General features: G+C 53.9%; 7 protein-coding genes across 7 annotated transcripts; 5 read left to right on the top strand and 2 right to left on the bottom strand.

Moving 5' to 3' along the window:
* Positions 1-1630: 1630 nt before the first annotated feature.
* Positions 1631-2830, top strand: KRP23_4366 (RxLR effector protein; the record flags this gene model as incomplete). Its single annotated transcript, XM_067889313.1, has 4 exons — positions 1631-2284; positions 2347-2397; positions 2458-2604; positions 2681-2830. 4 exons carry the CDS (start codon positions 1631-1633, stop codon positions 2828-2830), a joined length of 1002 nt encoding a protein of 333 aa, XP_067748484.1.
* Positions 2831-3609: 779 nt separating this feature from the next.
* Positions 3610-4820, top strand: KRP23_4365 (Dihydroorotase; the record flags this gene model as incomplete). Its single annotated transcript, XM_067889312.1, has 2 exons — positions 3610-4030; positions 4090-4820. The coding sequence occupies 2 exons, from the start codon at positions 3610-3612 to the stop codon at positions 4818-4820; spliced, it is 1152 nt and encodes a 383-aa protein (XP_067748483.1).
* Positions 4821-4864: 44 nt separating this feature from the next.
* On the bottom strand, positions 4865-7450 carry KRP23_4364 (Poly(A) RNA polymerase cid14; the record flags this gene model as incomplete). The annotated part of the gene is made up of 1 exon (XM_067889311.1): positions 4865-7450. One exon carries the CDS (start codon positions 7448-7450, stop codon positions 4865-4867), a length of 2586 nt encoding a protein of 861 aa, XP_067748482.1.
* A 225-nt stretch (positions 7451-7675) lies between these two features.
* KRP23_4363 (General transcription and DNA repair factor IIH helicase subunit XPD) lies at positions 7676-10012 on the top strand (the record flags this gene model as incomplete). The annotated part of the gene is made up of 1 exon (XM_067889310.1): positions 7676-10012. The coding sequence occupies one exon, from the start codon at positions 7676-7678 to the stop codon at positions 10010-10012; it is 2337 nt and encodes a 778-aa protein (XP_067748481.1).
* A 171-nt stretch (positions 10013-10183) lies between these two features.
* On the bottom strand, positions 10184-11178 carry KRP23_4362 (60S ribosomal protein L11-2; the record flags this gene model as incomplete). Its single annotated transcript, XM_067889309.1, has 3 exons — positions 10184-10569; positions 10961-11108; positions 11176-11178. The coding sequence occupies 3 exons, from the start codon at positions 11176-11178 to the stop codon at positions 10184-10186; spliced, it is 537 nt and encodes a 178-aa protein (XP_067748480.1).
* Positions 11179-11454: 276 nt separating this feature from the next.
* KRP23_4361 (uncharacterized protein) lies at positions 11455-13110 on the top strand (the record flags this gene model as incomplete). Its single annotated transcript, XM_067889307.1, has 1 exon — positions 11455-13110. The coding sequence occupies one exon, from the start codon at positions 11455-11457 to the stop codon at positions 13108-13110; it is 1656 nt and encodes a 551-aa protein (XP_067748479.1).
* Positions 13111-13487: 377 nt separating this feature from the next.
* KRP23_4360 (uncharacterized protein) lies at positions 13488-15131 on the top strand (the record flags this gene model as incomplete). The annotated part of the gene is made up of 1 exon (XM_067889306.1): positions 13488-15131. The coding sequence occupies one exon, from the start codon at positions 13488-13490 to the stop codon at positions 15129-15131; it is 1644 nt and encodes a 547-aa protein (XP_067748478.1).
* Between the last annotated feature and the right edge of the window lie 110 nt (positions 15132-15241).

Below are 15241 nucleotides of genomic sequence, written 5' to 3'. Positions count from 1 at the left end.
AGAGACCTTCTAGGAGCCGCCAGAGGGACTTCGGTGGCCAAGTAGGCCCCCTACCTCCTCGCCCCCGACCTGAATGGCTCCGCGCAGGACCCCGCTCGGAAGGTGGAAGCCAGTTCTTGATCCCAGGTCTTACTTCTAGTGCGAACTGACTCAGGATACTATAGAAGTGGAGTGAATTACAATTCAGGCTATTATAGAAGATCACCGCAGAAGCTGTCAGATTATGTACAAATCCTGCATTACATACATACATGGGCCGTGATCATGGATTGCGCTTGGGTTACCAGCCGGCGAGAGGGAAGCTGTAGAATTTTCAACTTCTCACAGATTTCAACCTTGGCGTGGCAATGCTGCAACGTATTTGAGAGCTTACAATACATGTACTGGTATTTGCCCATGAACAGGGGGCACCTCCACGGAGAGCGTTCTTTGTCACTAGCCGCGATTTAAATCTAAGCGTGGACTTTTAACACCTGCACCAGACTTGAATGGCAGAGTCGCAAGAGAGATCGCCACTTTGATGCTGCTGTTGTCACGGCTTGAAGAGCTTTACAGTATCGGTGTGTACTGTATCTTCAAAATTCCCTCAGATATGGCCATAAATATGAAGTTATCCCACTCGTAACCAGTTGGAGGTCCCGTCACGGCAATTAACCCGGTTCTATACACATATAGACTCAGACAAGTCTCTATACAAAATCTTTGTAAAATACTGTTGTTGAATCGAGCAAATCTGAGGATACACTTTAGGATTGGCTTATTAGGTAGGCATTCGCAACGCTCATGCGAGAGAAACGGTTATAAACTCGGGGCAAGGCAGTGCTCGCTTTGCTGGAATACTCGTCGCTGCGCTCGCCCCCGCAAATACCGTGCGGTCTTGCTGCTATCTAGCCTCCGGTTCATTGCTCTCCTCACTGAGAAGCCCTCAGTAGGATAATAACACCTACCCCTTCGTATGTTTACTTCTGTGTACAATAAACAACTTGGCGCCGAAGAGCCCTTTGAAGTGCTGGCCACCAGTTGTGACATGGAGAACGGATATCATGAGCCTTCGGATCGTCAAATAATTAACATGAAGTCTACTAGTATCGCGCAAGCCATACACACACACACACACAAAATCCTCAGAACGTGTTTGGTCCTGGGCTTAAGTCCGCATATTTCGCACACGGATCTTAAGCCCGCTGGTTTGAATTCACCCCCTCCTGACATTTCTACTAGAAAGAGCCACATACCAAACCAAGTAAATTAAGATTGTGGCAATGGTAACTCTCTCAGGACAAGGCTTACGATCGGACGGTAGCCAGAATGCACCCTGCACTTGTATATGATGTCTATGTATTGTTGCGCACCCAAGCCACTTCAGTCTCGGGCTTCGTCCTCTGTTAGCTGTTCACGAAAATGTTTTAAATGCACATTGGCTACCGTATGAGACAAACGTCCGAGTGTTGATGTTGACGAACGCACATCCGTACCGTAGCTTCGACGCCGCGTTGCACATCGAGTGGATGATCATTTAGTGGTGCGCGCGACGGTGATCCATCGCCAACCAAACTCCCTGATCATTCCCCATTTCGCAACTTGTGCCCAGGAACCCGACCGCTCGCTCTCCCAAGACCTCCGTCCAGTCATGCGTGTGCTATCGCTGGTGGCTCTGATCGCCTTCGTCTCGAGCTGTGAGGCAACCTCGGCTGTTTCCAACTCGGACAAGGTCGACGTTGCGAAGCTCGATTCGGGCATTGCGTCCTTGTCTCGCGCTCTAGCTGAACACAATGATCAAATCAAACGATCGCTCCGTCGTCATGACTACGACGAGTTGGCTGAAGTCGACTCCGGCGATGGAGAGAGAATGGGTGGTGCCCAGTTGATCGACGACGTAATAACGAAAGTGGATGATGTGGTCACGAAGGCCACGGTCGCCGAGCAGAAGCTTCCAAGCAAGTGGACGTCTGCGCTGAAGAAGTTTAGGTTGGCCAACCCCAAAACACCAATGCAAATTGTTCGTGCGAAGTATCCGAAAGGCTTAAGCTCGTCGACGATGAGGCAGTTGGTGCAGACTGAAATCCAGAGGGCGGATGATATCGCCAACGGGGTTAAAATGGTCAAAACGGGAGAGTACAAAATGCAGCGGCAAATTGACGAGTTTCCAGGCATGAAAAACGCTCCTCTTCTGACATCCAATACGGGGCGCGCTGAGCAATTGCTCGCTGATGACGGCAGCCGTCTGCTGGCGTGCATCGTGGCCTCAAGGAGCGTGGAGAAGGGAGGCGGCGACGTGCTCCTTGTTTCGAGCTCCAATGCAAGGAAAAGAATGACTGGCTCCTGCCTAAGGGGGGTTGGGATAAGGGCGAGACTGTCGAGAAGGCAGCGATGCGTGAGCTCATCGAAGAAGGAGGGGTGCGTTGAAGTTTGTTCTCGTGTTGACAAGGAATTAATACTGACTGGTGGGTTCTGTAGGTCGGAGGAACAATCATGCATAGTCTGGGGGAGACGGCTTTCAAGAATGCCCTGGAGCCCTCGAAAGGCTACGTCTACAACTCGTTCTGGATGAAGGCCGATGACATTTTCGACCAGTGGCCCGAGAGTATTCGATACCGTATTTGGGTACGTGGCTGAAAGTTTGTTGCGGTCTTGAGCGAGGGCTAATGAAATTTGTGGATGTTGCTCAATGATCAATCAGGTTTCATTTGACGATGCGGAAAAGATGCTTAAGAAACGCCCGCAGATGGCCGAGATTGTGAAGGCGACAAAGGAGAAGGCCGCCCTTGTGAAGACTGGGGATTTGCCGGCCATGGATGACACGTTGTCGAAGCTCAAGTTTGAGCCTTGAAGCAAAGCTGCATACTACATCACTAGTAGCAGTTGCTATAGAGAAGTAATCAAAATTACGACAATGCTGCGGAATTTGTGAGTTGTTCTTGCTCTTTCGTCTACTTCGAAGTACATAGATTTCACTTGAGGTCCAAGAGTAAAATGTGTATGTTATTACTACTTCATTAGAATACATATGCAGACATTAGCTTTATTATAATACTACAGTACTAAATCTTCGGACGGTAGTTTTTTTCAAAGTGAATTTTTATTTAATAGGTGAAACAGCCTTACGCGTTGAATAGGAAGTACCATCAAGCGCCACAGACTCATGTCCATTCTATCGTGAACCACACTGGGTAGAGCTGTGAAAGGTATCTCATCCTTGAATGCCAACGCTTCAAGAATGCCATACCTAGCTATCATCAACTACCTCTTTGAGCCTGTATCCGGTACCTATGTTTTTCGCCGAGCATTCAAAAATTTAGCGATTTCACATTGGATCTCTTGGAGAACGGTGATCGTGGACACTACATCGGTCGTTGCCTTTCAGACAGCAGCAGCACAAATGCATTCCTACATGTAGTAGAGCTTCTATCCACGTCGTGATGTTATCTGTCCATTTAAAATACATGTATGCTTTGCTGATACCTTCGACTTCGATGCTGAAAGCACCAGACGCCTCGACGCTTGGCCCATTCCCCCTCCACATTCACGCCGCAATCGTACAGCATCGCGAGCCGCTCTGCTGTGTGCACCACACCAAGTGCATCGCGTCCGCTCGCTGGCACAAGTCGCATGTGGTTGGCCAGGAGCTCCATCACAACACTTCGAGCGCCGCGTTCCCGCTTCGCCTCGCTCCGCTCCGTCCAGATGGCTTCCCCAGCTGAGATCAAATGGATCGGCGCCCGCCCCGATGACCTGCACCACCACCTGCGTGACGGCGACGCCGCGCTGGCGCGTACCGTGTCCCACGTGACGACTCAGTTCGCGCGCTGCGTCGTGATGCCCAACCTGGTGCCGCCCGTTACCACCACGGAGCAGGCGCTGGCCTACCGCGAGCGCATCATGGCGCACGTGCCTGAAGACAAGCGCGACTCCAACAGCCCTAAAGGTTTCGAGCCGCTCATGACGCTCTACATGACGGACGGCACCACAGCCGACGAGATCCGTCGCGCGCACGCCACCAACCAGATCTTCGCCGTCAAGCTATACCCTGGTACGTACACAAGTGTGAGACCAGCAAAGCAGGATTACTGACGGTTTCTTGACCCGCAGCTGGAGCTACCACCAACTCGGACTCGGGCGTGACCAATTTCGACAACATTTACTCGGCGCTAGAGGCCATGAGTGAAGTGGGCATGCCGCTGCTGGTGCACGGTGAAGTCACCGACCAGTCGGTGGATCTGTTCGACCGTGAGGCCACCTTCGTGGAGCAGGTGATCAAGCCGCTTGTAGCCAAGTTCCCGCAGCTCAAGGTGGTGATGGAGCACATCACCACCAAGGAGGCGGCCGAGTTCGTCACGAATGCGCCTGCCAACGTCGCGGCTACCATCACGCCGCAGCATTTGCTGTACAACCGAAACGCTATCTTCCAGGGTGGTCTGCGTCCCCACAAGTACTGTCTGCCGGTGCTCAAGCGCGAGACGCACCGTCAGGCTCTGCTGCAGGCGGTTGCGAGCGGCAGCAAGAAGTTTTTCCTGGGTACGGACAGCGCGCCGCACGTGTCGAGCAAGAAGGAGTCCGGGTGCGGTTGCGCCGGTATTTACTCGGCCCACGCCGCGCTCGAGCTGTACGCGGAGGCCTTCGAGTCCATTGGCAAGCTTGACCTGCTCCGCGCGTTCGCGTGCGAAAACGGCGCTGACTTCTACGGCCTGAAGCGCAACACTGTGGGCGAGACTGTCCTGAAGCAGGAGGAGTGGGAGGTGCCTGACAGCTACCCGTTCGACAACGGTGTCGTCGTGCCCCTCAAAGCTGGCGAGACTATCCGCTGGAAGCTGCAGCAGTAAATGCACTCCAGTGGCTATCGCGATTTCCGTCTTCGCACCAGCGCTTAGGAGGCAGACTGAGTAGTGGTTGTCTGTTCACGCGGGGGCGAAGAGAAGTCCAAGCTGGCGCGCTTCTCTCTTGTTTTCATTTCAAACACCGACTTTAAAATACGACACGTTGGTTCCTGCGGCGAAGTTGACGCAGAACTAGAAGGGGGCGAGTTGTCGCTTGTTGAGCCGTCTTTTTTCTTCTTGCCGGTTGTCATGACACTCCCTCGCACGATCAAAGCAGTCAGGAAGCTCAGGAAATCGGAGAAGTCTCGAAACACTTGGCTCACTCGGTAGCATGATTTACCGACGTTGTTATCAGGCTGCAAGGGGTCTTCAATGACAAGCAATCCATCACGAGAAAGCGGGGGCACTAGCAGTAACGGCGAGTTTGATCGCGAACGGCCGACTGTCGGAGAAGAACGAATTGCGGAAGGGGATAGCGCGTGTGGTGGCGGCGAGACAGATCTTGCGATTGGTGATGCCGCTGTTTCCACCGACAACATTGTTGGCTCACCCCACGAAACGACCGAGATCATATCAAGGTTCTGCCGGAAGTCGTTCCCGTAAAACTGCAGGAAATCCATGAGCAGCTTCCCCAGCAAATACGGCTTGGCCTCGTGGTCGCCACCCTCCTCCAAACCAGCGATAAAAGAAGGAAAGACTGCTCGCTTTGCCTTCCTCTTCAGTGTTTTCCCTGTCTCTTGGTTCTTCTTTGGTTTCTGCTTCGCCGAGCATTGTTTGATAATCTCTTTCGCAATGAGCTCTCCCTTCAGACACTGCGCTTCGTAGCGCGGGTTCCAGCGAGTATTTGCTGGTGGAGCAGCAGGCTTTAATTCATCCAGATCATCTTCGTCTGCTTGATCATGCGCGAGCTTTTGTCCGTCGACCATAGAGATGAGAGCTCCTTGTTCTTGTAGCACATACACGACCATGAGCAGTAGGCCGTACGAAGATAAGCCTCCGACGTACGGATCATTCAGTCCGCGCTCCACCAGAAAATGTTTCAGTACAAGCGTCAGCTCTCGCAAACCGTAGAATGCGCTTGCGAGGCCGTGGACAAGCGTGACGCTGGCCACGCCGTTGTGATGAATGCCGTGGGGTTCGTCAAAAGTAATGTCGAACGGAATTCGCAGTTCAGAGCCGCCATCATGTTTAGTGTTACCACTCTTCGTATCCTCTTCATTGTCGGCGCTCACCAAAACCACCACTTTCAGTAGAGGAATCGATGCGCGAGTGATTGCGCTCACATCGACGAATGCAGGCAGCCCACGGAAATGATCGGCTAAGGCCGCCACGCACTGTTGACTCGTAAAATTAAACTCCTCCGTGGCACCAAAGACGACCAAGTCCACGTCGCTTGATTTCCCATGCAATCTCGTCGCAAACGATCCGTAGCCCTCCACTTGCACGCAGTTATTCCAGACGCGCTGAACCCCTTCGGTCACCATTACAATCGCCTTTTGTATGCCAGGCCCCCGTTCTCGAGCTTCCCGCCTGCGGTGCTGGTAATAGTCCACAATTTCGTCGTGCAGTACGACCTGCATCATAGCTGTCTGCTCTTCGTAAAGCCGCTGCAGATTGCCAAACGACAGTCCTCCTCCGTTCGCGCCGCCTTCTGCGCGTTCTTCATCAATTCGCCGCTCGCGCTCCTTCTCCGTGGCTTGGATCACACTGCGTCTCCACTCCAGCCGTTCTTCCCACTCTTTTTCCCTCGAAATCCCATTCACGGGGCAATTTGCAAGATGCTCGGCCAGATTCTCGCGCGAACAAATCTCCTTGCACCCGAGCACCGCGTTCGGACATACGACGTCGTACGAGTAAAAGTCCGTGGTCGTGTCTTCCACCACCTGGTCCAGCGTGTCAGGCACCTGTCGGTACACGCACCTCTCTAGATGCGACTCCAGGTCCTTCAGCATGCAACTGAACGTGCACCCGAACCAACTATTCGGACACACGACCTCGTAGTCCTCGGAGAACCGCGAGATGGTCGACTGGAACCACTGCGTGTTCTTCATATTATCCAGGAACATCTCGCGCATCATGGCCTCCTGCTCCTTCTCGATCGTGGCGATGGCCCACTGCCGCCTGCGCTGGATCTCCTGCTCCTCCTCGCTCTGCAGCTGCTTGAGCACGTTCAGCCGCCGCGCGCGCTCCTTCTCGGCGGCTTCGATGACCCACTGGGTCCAGTACGCGCGTTCTGCGGCCTGTTGCTCTTGTTCTCCCCTAAGCAGGTCCCTCTCTTCCAGTGTCAAGTTGGGATGGCGAAACAGGGCAGGCCCATCAGCATTCAACCTAGAATCAGGTATCCTAACCGGACTTGATAGCATTTCCGTCTTTGTAGATGATGTTGCGAGGCCGTTTAGATGTTGAATGTTGCTTGGAGGCGGCGTGTAGGGCGCTGCAGAGGCGCAGAGACCCGTCGAGTCGCTCTCTAGTGTTGATACGCTCATCTTCGGGCCGTTCTCGGGCGCTGCAGGGCTGTTTGCAGCATGGGAACTCGTCTTCTTCTTGGGTCGACGCTTGCGGGGCCCCGAGTGGCTCTTACGGGGCCGGTCGGCGTCCCCAACGTGCGCGTCTGGCATCGACGCCCCGTTGCTCATGTTGGTCCGACGTCTCCGCGTTCTAGCAGAGTGATGGTCGTAAATATGTGTGTCGTACATATTTTTATGTACAACACACATAGCACCAATGTTCTGTCTAACATGGTATTCAATATGACAGTATAGTATAACTTTTGTCAGTCCCTCCTCCATAATAGTGGAAGTAAGTATAGTGCATCGAAATGATTGGTCACTACCGTCCATAGATCACTTCAGGTGCGAGCCATGAAGGTGGACATCGATGGGCTCGAGGTGCTCTTCCCGTACGAGCGCATGTACTCGGAGCAGCTCCAGTACATGCGCGAACTGAAGCGCGCTCTGGACGCGCAGGGCCACTGCATGCTGGAAATGCCCACGGGCACGGGCAAGACCGTGTCGTTGCTATCCCTAGTGCTAGCCTACAAGCACGCGCACCCGACGGCCGGCAAGCTCGTGTACTGCACGCGCACGGTGCCCGAGATGGCCAAGTGCGTGGAGGAAATCAAGAAGCTCGTCGCCTACCGCCAGCAGCACCTCGGAGAGCGCGCGCAGCTCACGGCCGTGTGCCTCAGCAGCCGCCGCAACATGTGCGTGCACCCGCGGGTCATGGCCCACGCTGACGGTGAGGATGTGGACGGCCAATGCCGCAAGATGACGGCCTCCTGGGTACGCGCCAAGGCTGCAAAGGCCCGTGAAGAAGCAGCTGCAGACGTTGAGACCTGCTCGTTCTACGAGAAGTACGACGCGAGGAAGAGCGACGACACGGTGCTGCCCCCCGGTGTCTACTCGGTGGACGACCTCAAGGACTTGGGCGTGCAGAAAGGCTGGTGTCCCTACTTTCTGACGAGATACGTGGTCACATTTGCCGATGTGGTGGTGTACAACTACCAGTACATGCTGGACCCCAAGGTGAGTCAACTCGTGTCCAGGAGCTTCGAGAAGGAGAGTATCATCGTGTTTGACGAGGCACACAATATCGACAATGTGTGCATTGAAGCGCTGAGTGTGGATTTGGACCGACGCTCGCTCGATAGAGCGTCCAGGAACTTGACGACGCTGTCGTCGCAGGTGAGTAAGCTCAAGCAGGCGGATAAGGCCAAACTTGACGCTGAATACCGACGACTCGTGGAAGGACTGCGCTCGAGTGATGCAGTGGTAGCACCCACGTACACAGACCCGACGTCGAACCGCGCGATCGACACAAGCCACGATATTATGATCGCAAACCCCGTGCTGCCGGATGATGTGCTGGATGAAGCAATCCCGGGTAACATTCGACGTGCAGAGCACTTTGTGGCGTTCATGCGCCGGCTCATTGAGTACTTGCGCCAGCGGATCCGAGTGCGGCAGGTGGAATCAGAGACGCCGCAGGCCTTCCTGCATCACTTGCACCAAGCGATCAGTATGGAGATCAAGCCCATGAAATTTTGCTACACGCGGCTGAACTCGCTGCTTCGCACGCTAGAAGTAACAAATTTGGAGGAGTATAACTCGCTAGCGGATGTGGCGGACTTCGCGACGCTCGTGGCCACTTATGCGGATGGATTCATGCTGATTATTGAGCCGTTTGACAGCGCATCGGGCGTGCACGACCCCGTGCTGCAGCTTTCGTGTCTAGATGCGTCACTGGCTATTCGACCGGTGTTTGAACGCTTCTCTAGCGTTGTTATCACGTCCGGAACGCTGTCTCCGATTGATCTGTACCCTCGGCTGCTGAATTTCAACCCCGTGATCCGCGAATCGCTGCCCATGTCCGTGTATCGCTCGAGTATTTGTCCGTTGGTTATCACGCGCGGTAGCGACCAGATGCCTGTGAGTACCAAGTTCGACCTGCGTGATGATCTGTCGGTTGTGCGCAACTACGGCACCCTTCTGCTGGAGATGGCTGCGTGCACTCCTGATGGCATGGTTTGCTTCTTCCCCTCGTATCTGTACATGGAGAAGATCATCGGTCAGTGGGATTCGCTCGGCGTGCTCAAGCGAGTGCTGACCAGCAAGCTGCTTTTCATCGAGACCAAGGACATCGTGGAAACAACGCTCGCGCTCGACAACTACAAGAAGGCCTGCGATTGTGGTCGAGGTGCCATCTTCTTCTCCGTTGCGCGTGGAAAGGTGGCCGAAGGAATCGATTTCGACCGCCACTACGGCCGTGCAGTGATACTTTTCGGCATCCCGTTCCAGTATACGCTGTCGAACACGCTGCGCGCGCGGCTCGAGTACCTCCGCTACACGCACCAGATCCGTGAAGGCGACTTCCTCACGTTCGACGCGCTACGTCAAGCCGCTCAGTGCGCCGGTCGCGTGCTTCGAAGCAAGACGGACTACGGTCTTGTCATCTTCGCCGATTCGCGCTACAACCGAGCTGACAAGCGCACCAAGCTGCCGCCGTGGATCACGCAGTTCCTGGTGGACTCGCACCTGAACCTGTCGGTGGATATGGCCGTGTTCATGGCCAAGAAGTACCTATCGCTGATGGCGCAGCCTGTTGACGAGTCCACCAGCGTCAACTCCATCCTGCTAGACGCCGACGGAGTGGCCAAGTGGCTCGGCAAGCACCCCAAGGAGGACGAACCAATGCAGTAAAACAACCAAACCCTTGAAAGTCAAACCTAGCAGTCACCTGAGCAAAGTCTCAAGCAAGAATCACTAAAAAGGCAACAAACTCTCAGTGTAGAACTCTCCATTCTGGATTAGCCACCGATCACAAAGCAAAGGTGGGCTGCATCCCTAGCCAGCTAAACAGCACGAAGTCGCTTAGTTGCGGGGGGCGTCCAGCACGACACCCTCGTACTTGGTCTGGAACCAGTTGATGGCGTCGTCCTTGTTGAGACGGTGCGGGTGGCCCACACGCGACTGCTGCATCTTGCGGCGAGCGACACGGGCGCCCGGGCGCTTGAGCACCACGAAGAAGTCCATGCCGTAAATGCCCGTGGACGGGTCGTACTTGATGCCCAGGTCAATGTGCTCCTGGATGCCGAAGCCGAAGTTGCCCGTCTCGGAGAAGTTCTTGCGCAGCAGCTCGTACTCCTTCACCTTAAGACCGCGGTCCAGGATCTCACCGGCGAGCTCACCACGGATGGTCACGTGGCACGAGATCTTTTCGTTACGACGGATGCCGAACGAACGGACCGTGTAGCGGGCTGCATAAGAAAGAAACACACACAATGTCAGCTTATTATGTCTCTTATCATGTCCTTCCCCACATAAGAGATTGAATCTCTTATGAAAAAATCCCGTCGCGAGCACGCGCCTCTGCCATCGGTTCCGACGGACGAAAGGACTGGACACCAACCTCCAAGATTGTTGATGTGTGCGTGTCGCTGGGTAGAGTCTTCTGAGCCTCTTTCGAAGCCATTTGTACTCAAAACGAGCGCGATCGGGGATGAACCAGGAACAGAACAAGCTGAGGCTTAAACTGCCCCCGACACCCGGAAAGGCCGTAGGATTTCAAGGCGCGACCTCCAGTAGGAGGAAGGCCCGGGTAAGTAGCCCGTTAAGGCTTTTGCTTCGCTTTTTAGGTAAAAAGCTTACCCTTCGAGTACACCGGCTTCTGGCCAGTCAGCTGCTCGAGCACACGGGCAGCACGGGTCAGCTTATCGCCGGACTCGCCCACGCAACAGTTGATCACGAGCTTGTCGACGTGAATGTCGCGCATAACATTGTTGCTCTTGTCGCCGGCCTGAGGTTTTTGAGAAACACGGTCAGTCTGGGGTTTTAGACTGGATTGTACAGGATAAGGAACGCACCATCTTCGCTTGTTGTTTGGAGCTTTTGGAGAAGTACTGGCGACCCGAGGCGGAAGACGCGAGCGACGTGAATGAAGTCTGAAGCAGCACCAACCAATGAACTCGAATAATGTCGCATTAGGGATTTCACTATGTAGACAAGCATGACGAGGATAAATCGGTCGAGTGTGTGCATTGGTGTGGATGATGTAGAGGTTGTGTGGTGGATCGGCTATGCTAAGTACGGACTATTTTAGTTGAAGTTGTGTAGCCATTTCCTAAACGGACTAAACGGAGGCAATGGACGCACGAGGACCTTCCGTCTCGTCAGTGACGAACTTGCGACCGTCCATCCTGTCGAGTCCCCGCGTAGCTCCGTGGGCTGGTTCATTCACGAACCAGACCGTTCGCGACTCGGTGTTGTCCCTGTCCAGTCCCACCATGGCGGACACTCTGGTCCGGCCTGGAAACATGAAGCTGCAACACACCAGCAGCTTGTTGCGACTGGAGCTGCAATGGACCAGCGCCTTCAAGATGCAGCTCACGGTCGTTCGCAACGCCGTCGTCTGCTGCTTGTGTGCGGTGGTCGCCAACGGCTGCTTCTACCTGGGCAACGCCTTCGCCTTCAAGTCGTCGGTGGACCAATCGCTGCGAGAATTCGTCATGGCTATGTTGGTCTGGATGGGCATTTCCTACTGGGTGATCATGATCTTTGCCCACGTGCCTTCGCTCACGACGCAGCGCTTCCTTGAGTGTCCGAACATTCGTCCAAGTTTCTGGCTTTGCACGAAAAAGATCGTGAAAAAATCGCGTTTGTCGTTTGCGGCGACGCTGGCGGGGATGGTCGCGGTGGGATTAGTTGTGCAGAATACTTCGCTTCTCCATGAGCACTTTCGGTACAGACTGCACTTTTACCTCGCCGTCGTGTGCAACTCCATGGTCTCAACGGGGGTAATGCTTGCTGTGAGGAAGATTTACTACAAAGAGACTCGCCAAGGTCGCGAACGACGTAGCGCTGTGAATGCAATTTCCCGGGCCAGAACAAAAGCGACTTCACCGCGTCGGAAGGCTCATCGGCCGCCTAGATATCGCTCGTTAACCTTTGGACGCGAGTATCTGGACCAGATCCCTAGCGCTGTGATGATTATTGTGGCTGGGGGATACGTGCACGCGGTGTTGGTATTGTGGGATGAAATCGTGAACGAAGCTTCCGTTATGGTGTTTACAGTCTTTGGACTGCTGCTCAAGCTCTCCCTTCAAGAAGCTGCGAGGCACTATGTGCTGAAAAAGCGGGTTCAAAGTGTTCGCACCATGTGCATGCTTGTTGGGGTCCCCACTGTGCTCATTGACACACAGACTCGAATAGTTTTGCTAGGTACGCAGTCCAACTCGTCCGTGTTTGCAGGGACGTTCGGCATGGCAATGACGGAGCTTTGTCTACGTGCTACAAAGGCAGCGCTCGTTGTTTGGTCAACTCGGCGTCGATCCAGAGCTTTGGAGGAGAAACTACTGGAGATTTCTGGTGGTACAGCTGCGCGATCACGACGAAAGTCGACAGCATCTGTGAAGTTAGAGCACGAGCTGTGGCGACGCCAGATTATTTCCTACCACACCGCAGAGCTCACCGCCGACATGTACGCCGAGTATATCGCCATCGGTTGCTCCCAATCGATCGTCTTCTGGTGGCTCGGCCATCCCTTGTACCCCGTGCTTCGCATTGAAGGAGGCAGTTCCGTGTCTGAGATTGAGTTCGCGCGGATTCGGTTCAACCATGTTGTCATGTTGGGGTTTCAATCCGTAGCGGAAATCTTCGTCGACTACTTCTGCATCGTCCTGGAGATGGCGGCCGGCATCGACTTCGACAAAATTGAAAATCTGAGCTCCTTCCTAGGAGCATTGTTCATGACACTGGCTGTCGTCAACATCAGCATCTCGAGCGGGGTCTATCTAGGCTGATACCATGGACATTCGCTGTGAAATATAATTCCTTAGTTATACCTTTCTTGTAGTGCCAAAGCTACTGCGCTCGAGCAACTGGAAACATTGTCTCGCCCAAGTCTCCCGCGAAGCAATCGGGATCTTCGTTCGCACATTTTGTGGTCACTCGAACGCTCACTCCGGAAACAATTAAGACGGTCATCCATATAGGTACTAGTATTTGCAATCGAGTTGCTGTACATGCTTTTGCTCAGTTCGGTGCATCTACCCCAGTGCAAGCTCAGATCATCGTGGTGAGACCGCTATTTCCAGTCAAAAGTCTATTATTGCAGTAGTAAAACGATTAATCTGGACGCTCTGCCCTTCACCAGGCTTGACGACTTACCGGGTCTCTCATGGCATCTCGCGCCCCCATTCTAGCGGGTTCTCGTGTGGCTCCACTTGCCGCCAGCATCTTTCCAACTTCCGTCTCCCTCAACAAACCAGTCCGAGATGCCGTCCTGTCATACCCGACCATCGACTTCCCCCCACGACCTGAAGACAAGCAGCTCCACCACTACAGCAGCCAACTGCGACTTCATCTGCAATGGGCCCCAGCCGCCAAGATGCAGCTTTTGATGCTTCGAAACACAATTATCTGCGTCGTCGCTGCAGGGTCCGTGAACGGCTGCTTCTACGCTGGGAACATTTTCTCGCTCAAGTCTTCCACGAAGCAATCGCGTCCTGAATTCCTCATGGCGATGTTGGTCTGGACGATACTGTGCTACGCTACGGTCATGATTATTTCTCATCTGCCTTCGCTCATGACCCAGCGCTTCCTCGAATGTCCACATCGCAGACCCGGTCTTTGGTTCTGTACCAAAAAGCTCATGATAAGGTCGAGTCCATACTTTGGCGTGTCGTTAGTCGGCATGATCTCTATCGGTCTGCTCGTTCAGAACACGTCGCTCATGCACCAGTACTTCAAGTACAAAGTGCATTTCTACCTCGGAGACTTGTGCAGCCTCGTGTTCACGGCCGGTATCACGCTTGCAGTAAGGCGGATTTACTACGAAGAGACCTACCAAGGTCGCGGTCGACGCAGCGCTGTAAGTGATGTATCCGGGCCCAGAGCAGCAACCAATTCCCAACATTCGCCACCTTCTTCTCCACACCGACCGCCAAACTATCGTACGCCAAGTTTCTGGAGAGAATATCTGGTGAAATTTCCGGACGCTCTCATGACCGCCTTGGCTGGGGGGTTCGTTCACGTCGTGTCCTGGTATCACATTCTAAACCAAGGGACGGTTGTCATCATGGGCTTCACGATATTCGGCATCCTGCTCAAGCTCGCGCTTCAAGAAGCTGCCAGGCACTACATCATGAAAAAGCGCATTCGTAGCATCCGAACAATGTGCGTGCTCGTTGGTGTGCCTACCGTGCTGATTGACACTCAGACGCGAGTGGTTCTGCTGGGTACTCAAACGAGCTCCTTTCTAATGACAGGGACGTTTGCGATGGTAGTCGCGGAGCTCTGTCTACGAGCTGCAAAAGCGGCTTTTGTGATTTGGATGATTCGCCGCCGTGCTAAAGCCCTTGAGCTGAAATTGCAGCAACGCTCCACTGAAAACTCCAACGCAAGAGCTAAAGCTGCGTTACAATCCGAACTAAAGCTGGAGTTCGAGTTATGGCGTCGACAGGTGCTGTCGTACTATACGGCGGAGCTGACTGCCGACATGTATGCCGAGTATATCGCCATCGGATGCTCCCAGTCCATCGTGTTCTGGTACGTCGGCCATCCGTTCTATGGAACACTTCAACTCGAAGCAGGTACTGGGCTGTCCGACATCGATCTAGAAAGGTGGCGCTTTACCCAAGTGGTCCTGCTGGGAGTCCAATTCATGGTCGAAGTCCTGGTAGACTACGTGTGTGTCGTGATGGAGATGGCAGCAGGTATCAACTACGACCGAATCGAAAGCCTCAGCACCTTTCTGGGAGTGCTGTTCATGACGATAGCCGTGCTCAATATCAGCATCTCGAGCGCTGTTTATCTGAGCTGATATCATACAACCAAGGCTGCTGCGTCGAGCTGGGAGATCACACCAATAGTTGCACCAACTCGATTAAAGTTCAGGGTTTTAGTTACAAACTGAGTCACTTTGACGGCGCA

The sequence above is a fragment of the Phytophthora ramorum genome (genome assembly GCF_020800215.1).
Source record: "Phytophthora ramorum isolate Pr-102 chromosome Unknown Phyram_PR-102_s0003, whole genome shotgun sequence".
NCBI lineage: Eukaryota > Oomycota > Peronosporomycetes > Peronosporales > Peronosporaceae > Phytophthora > Phytophthora ramorum.
The sequence above is the reverse complement of the archived record's forward strand: the minus strand, read 5'-3'. Positions and strand labels throughout refer to the sequence as shown.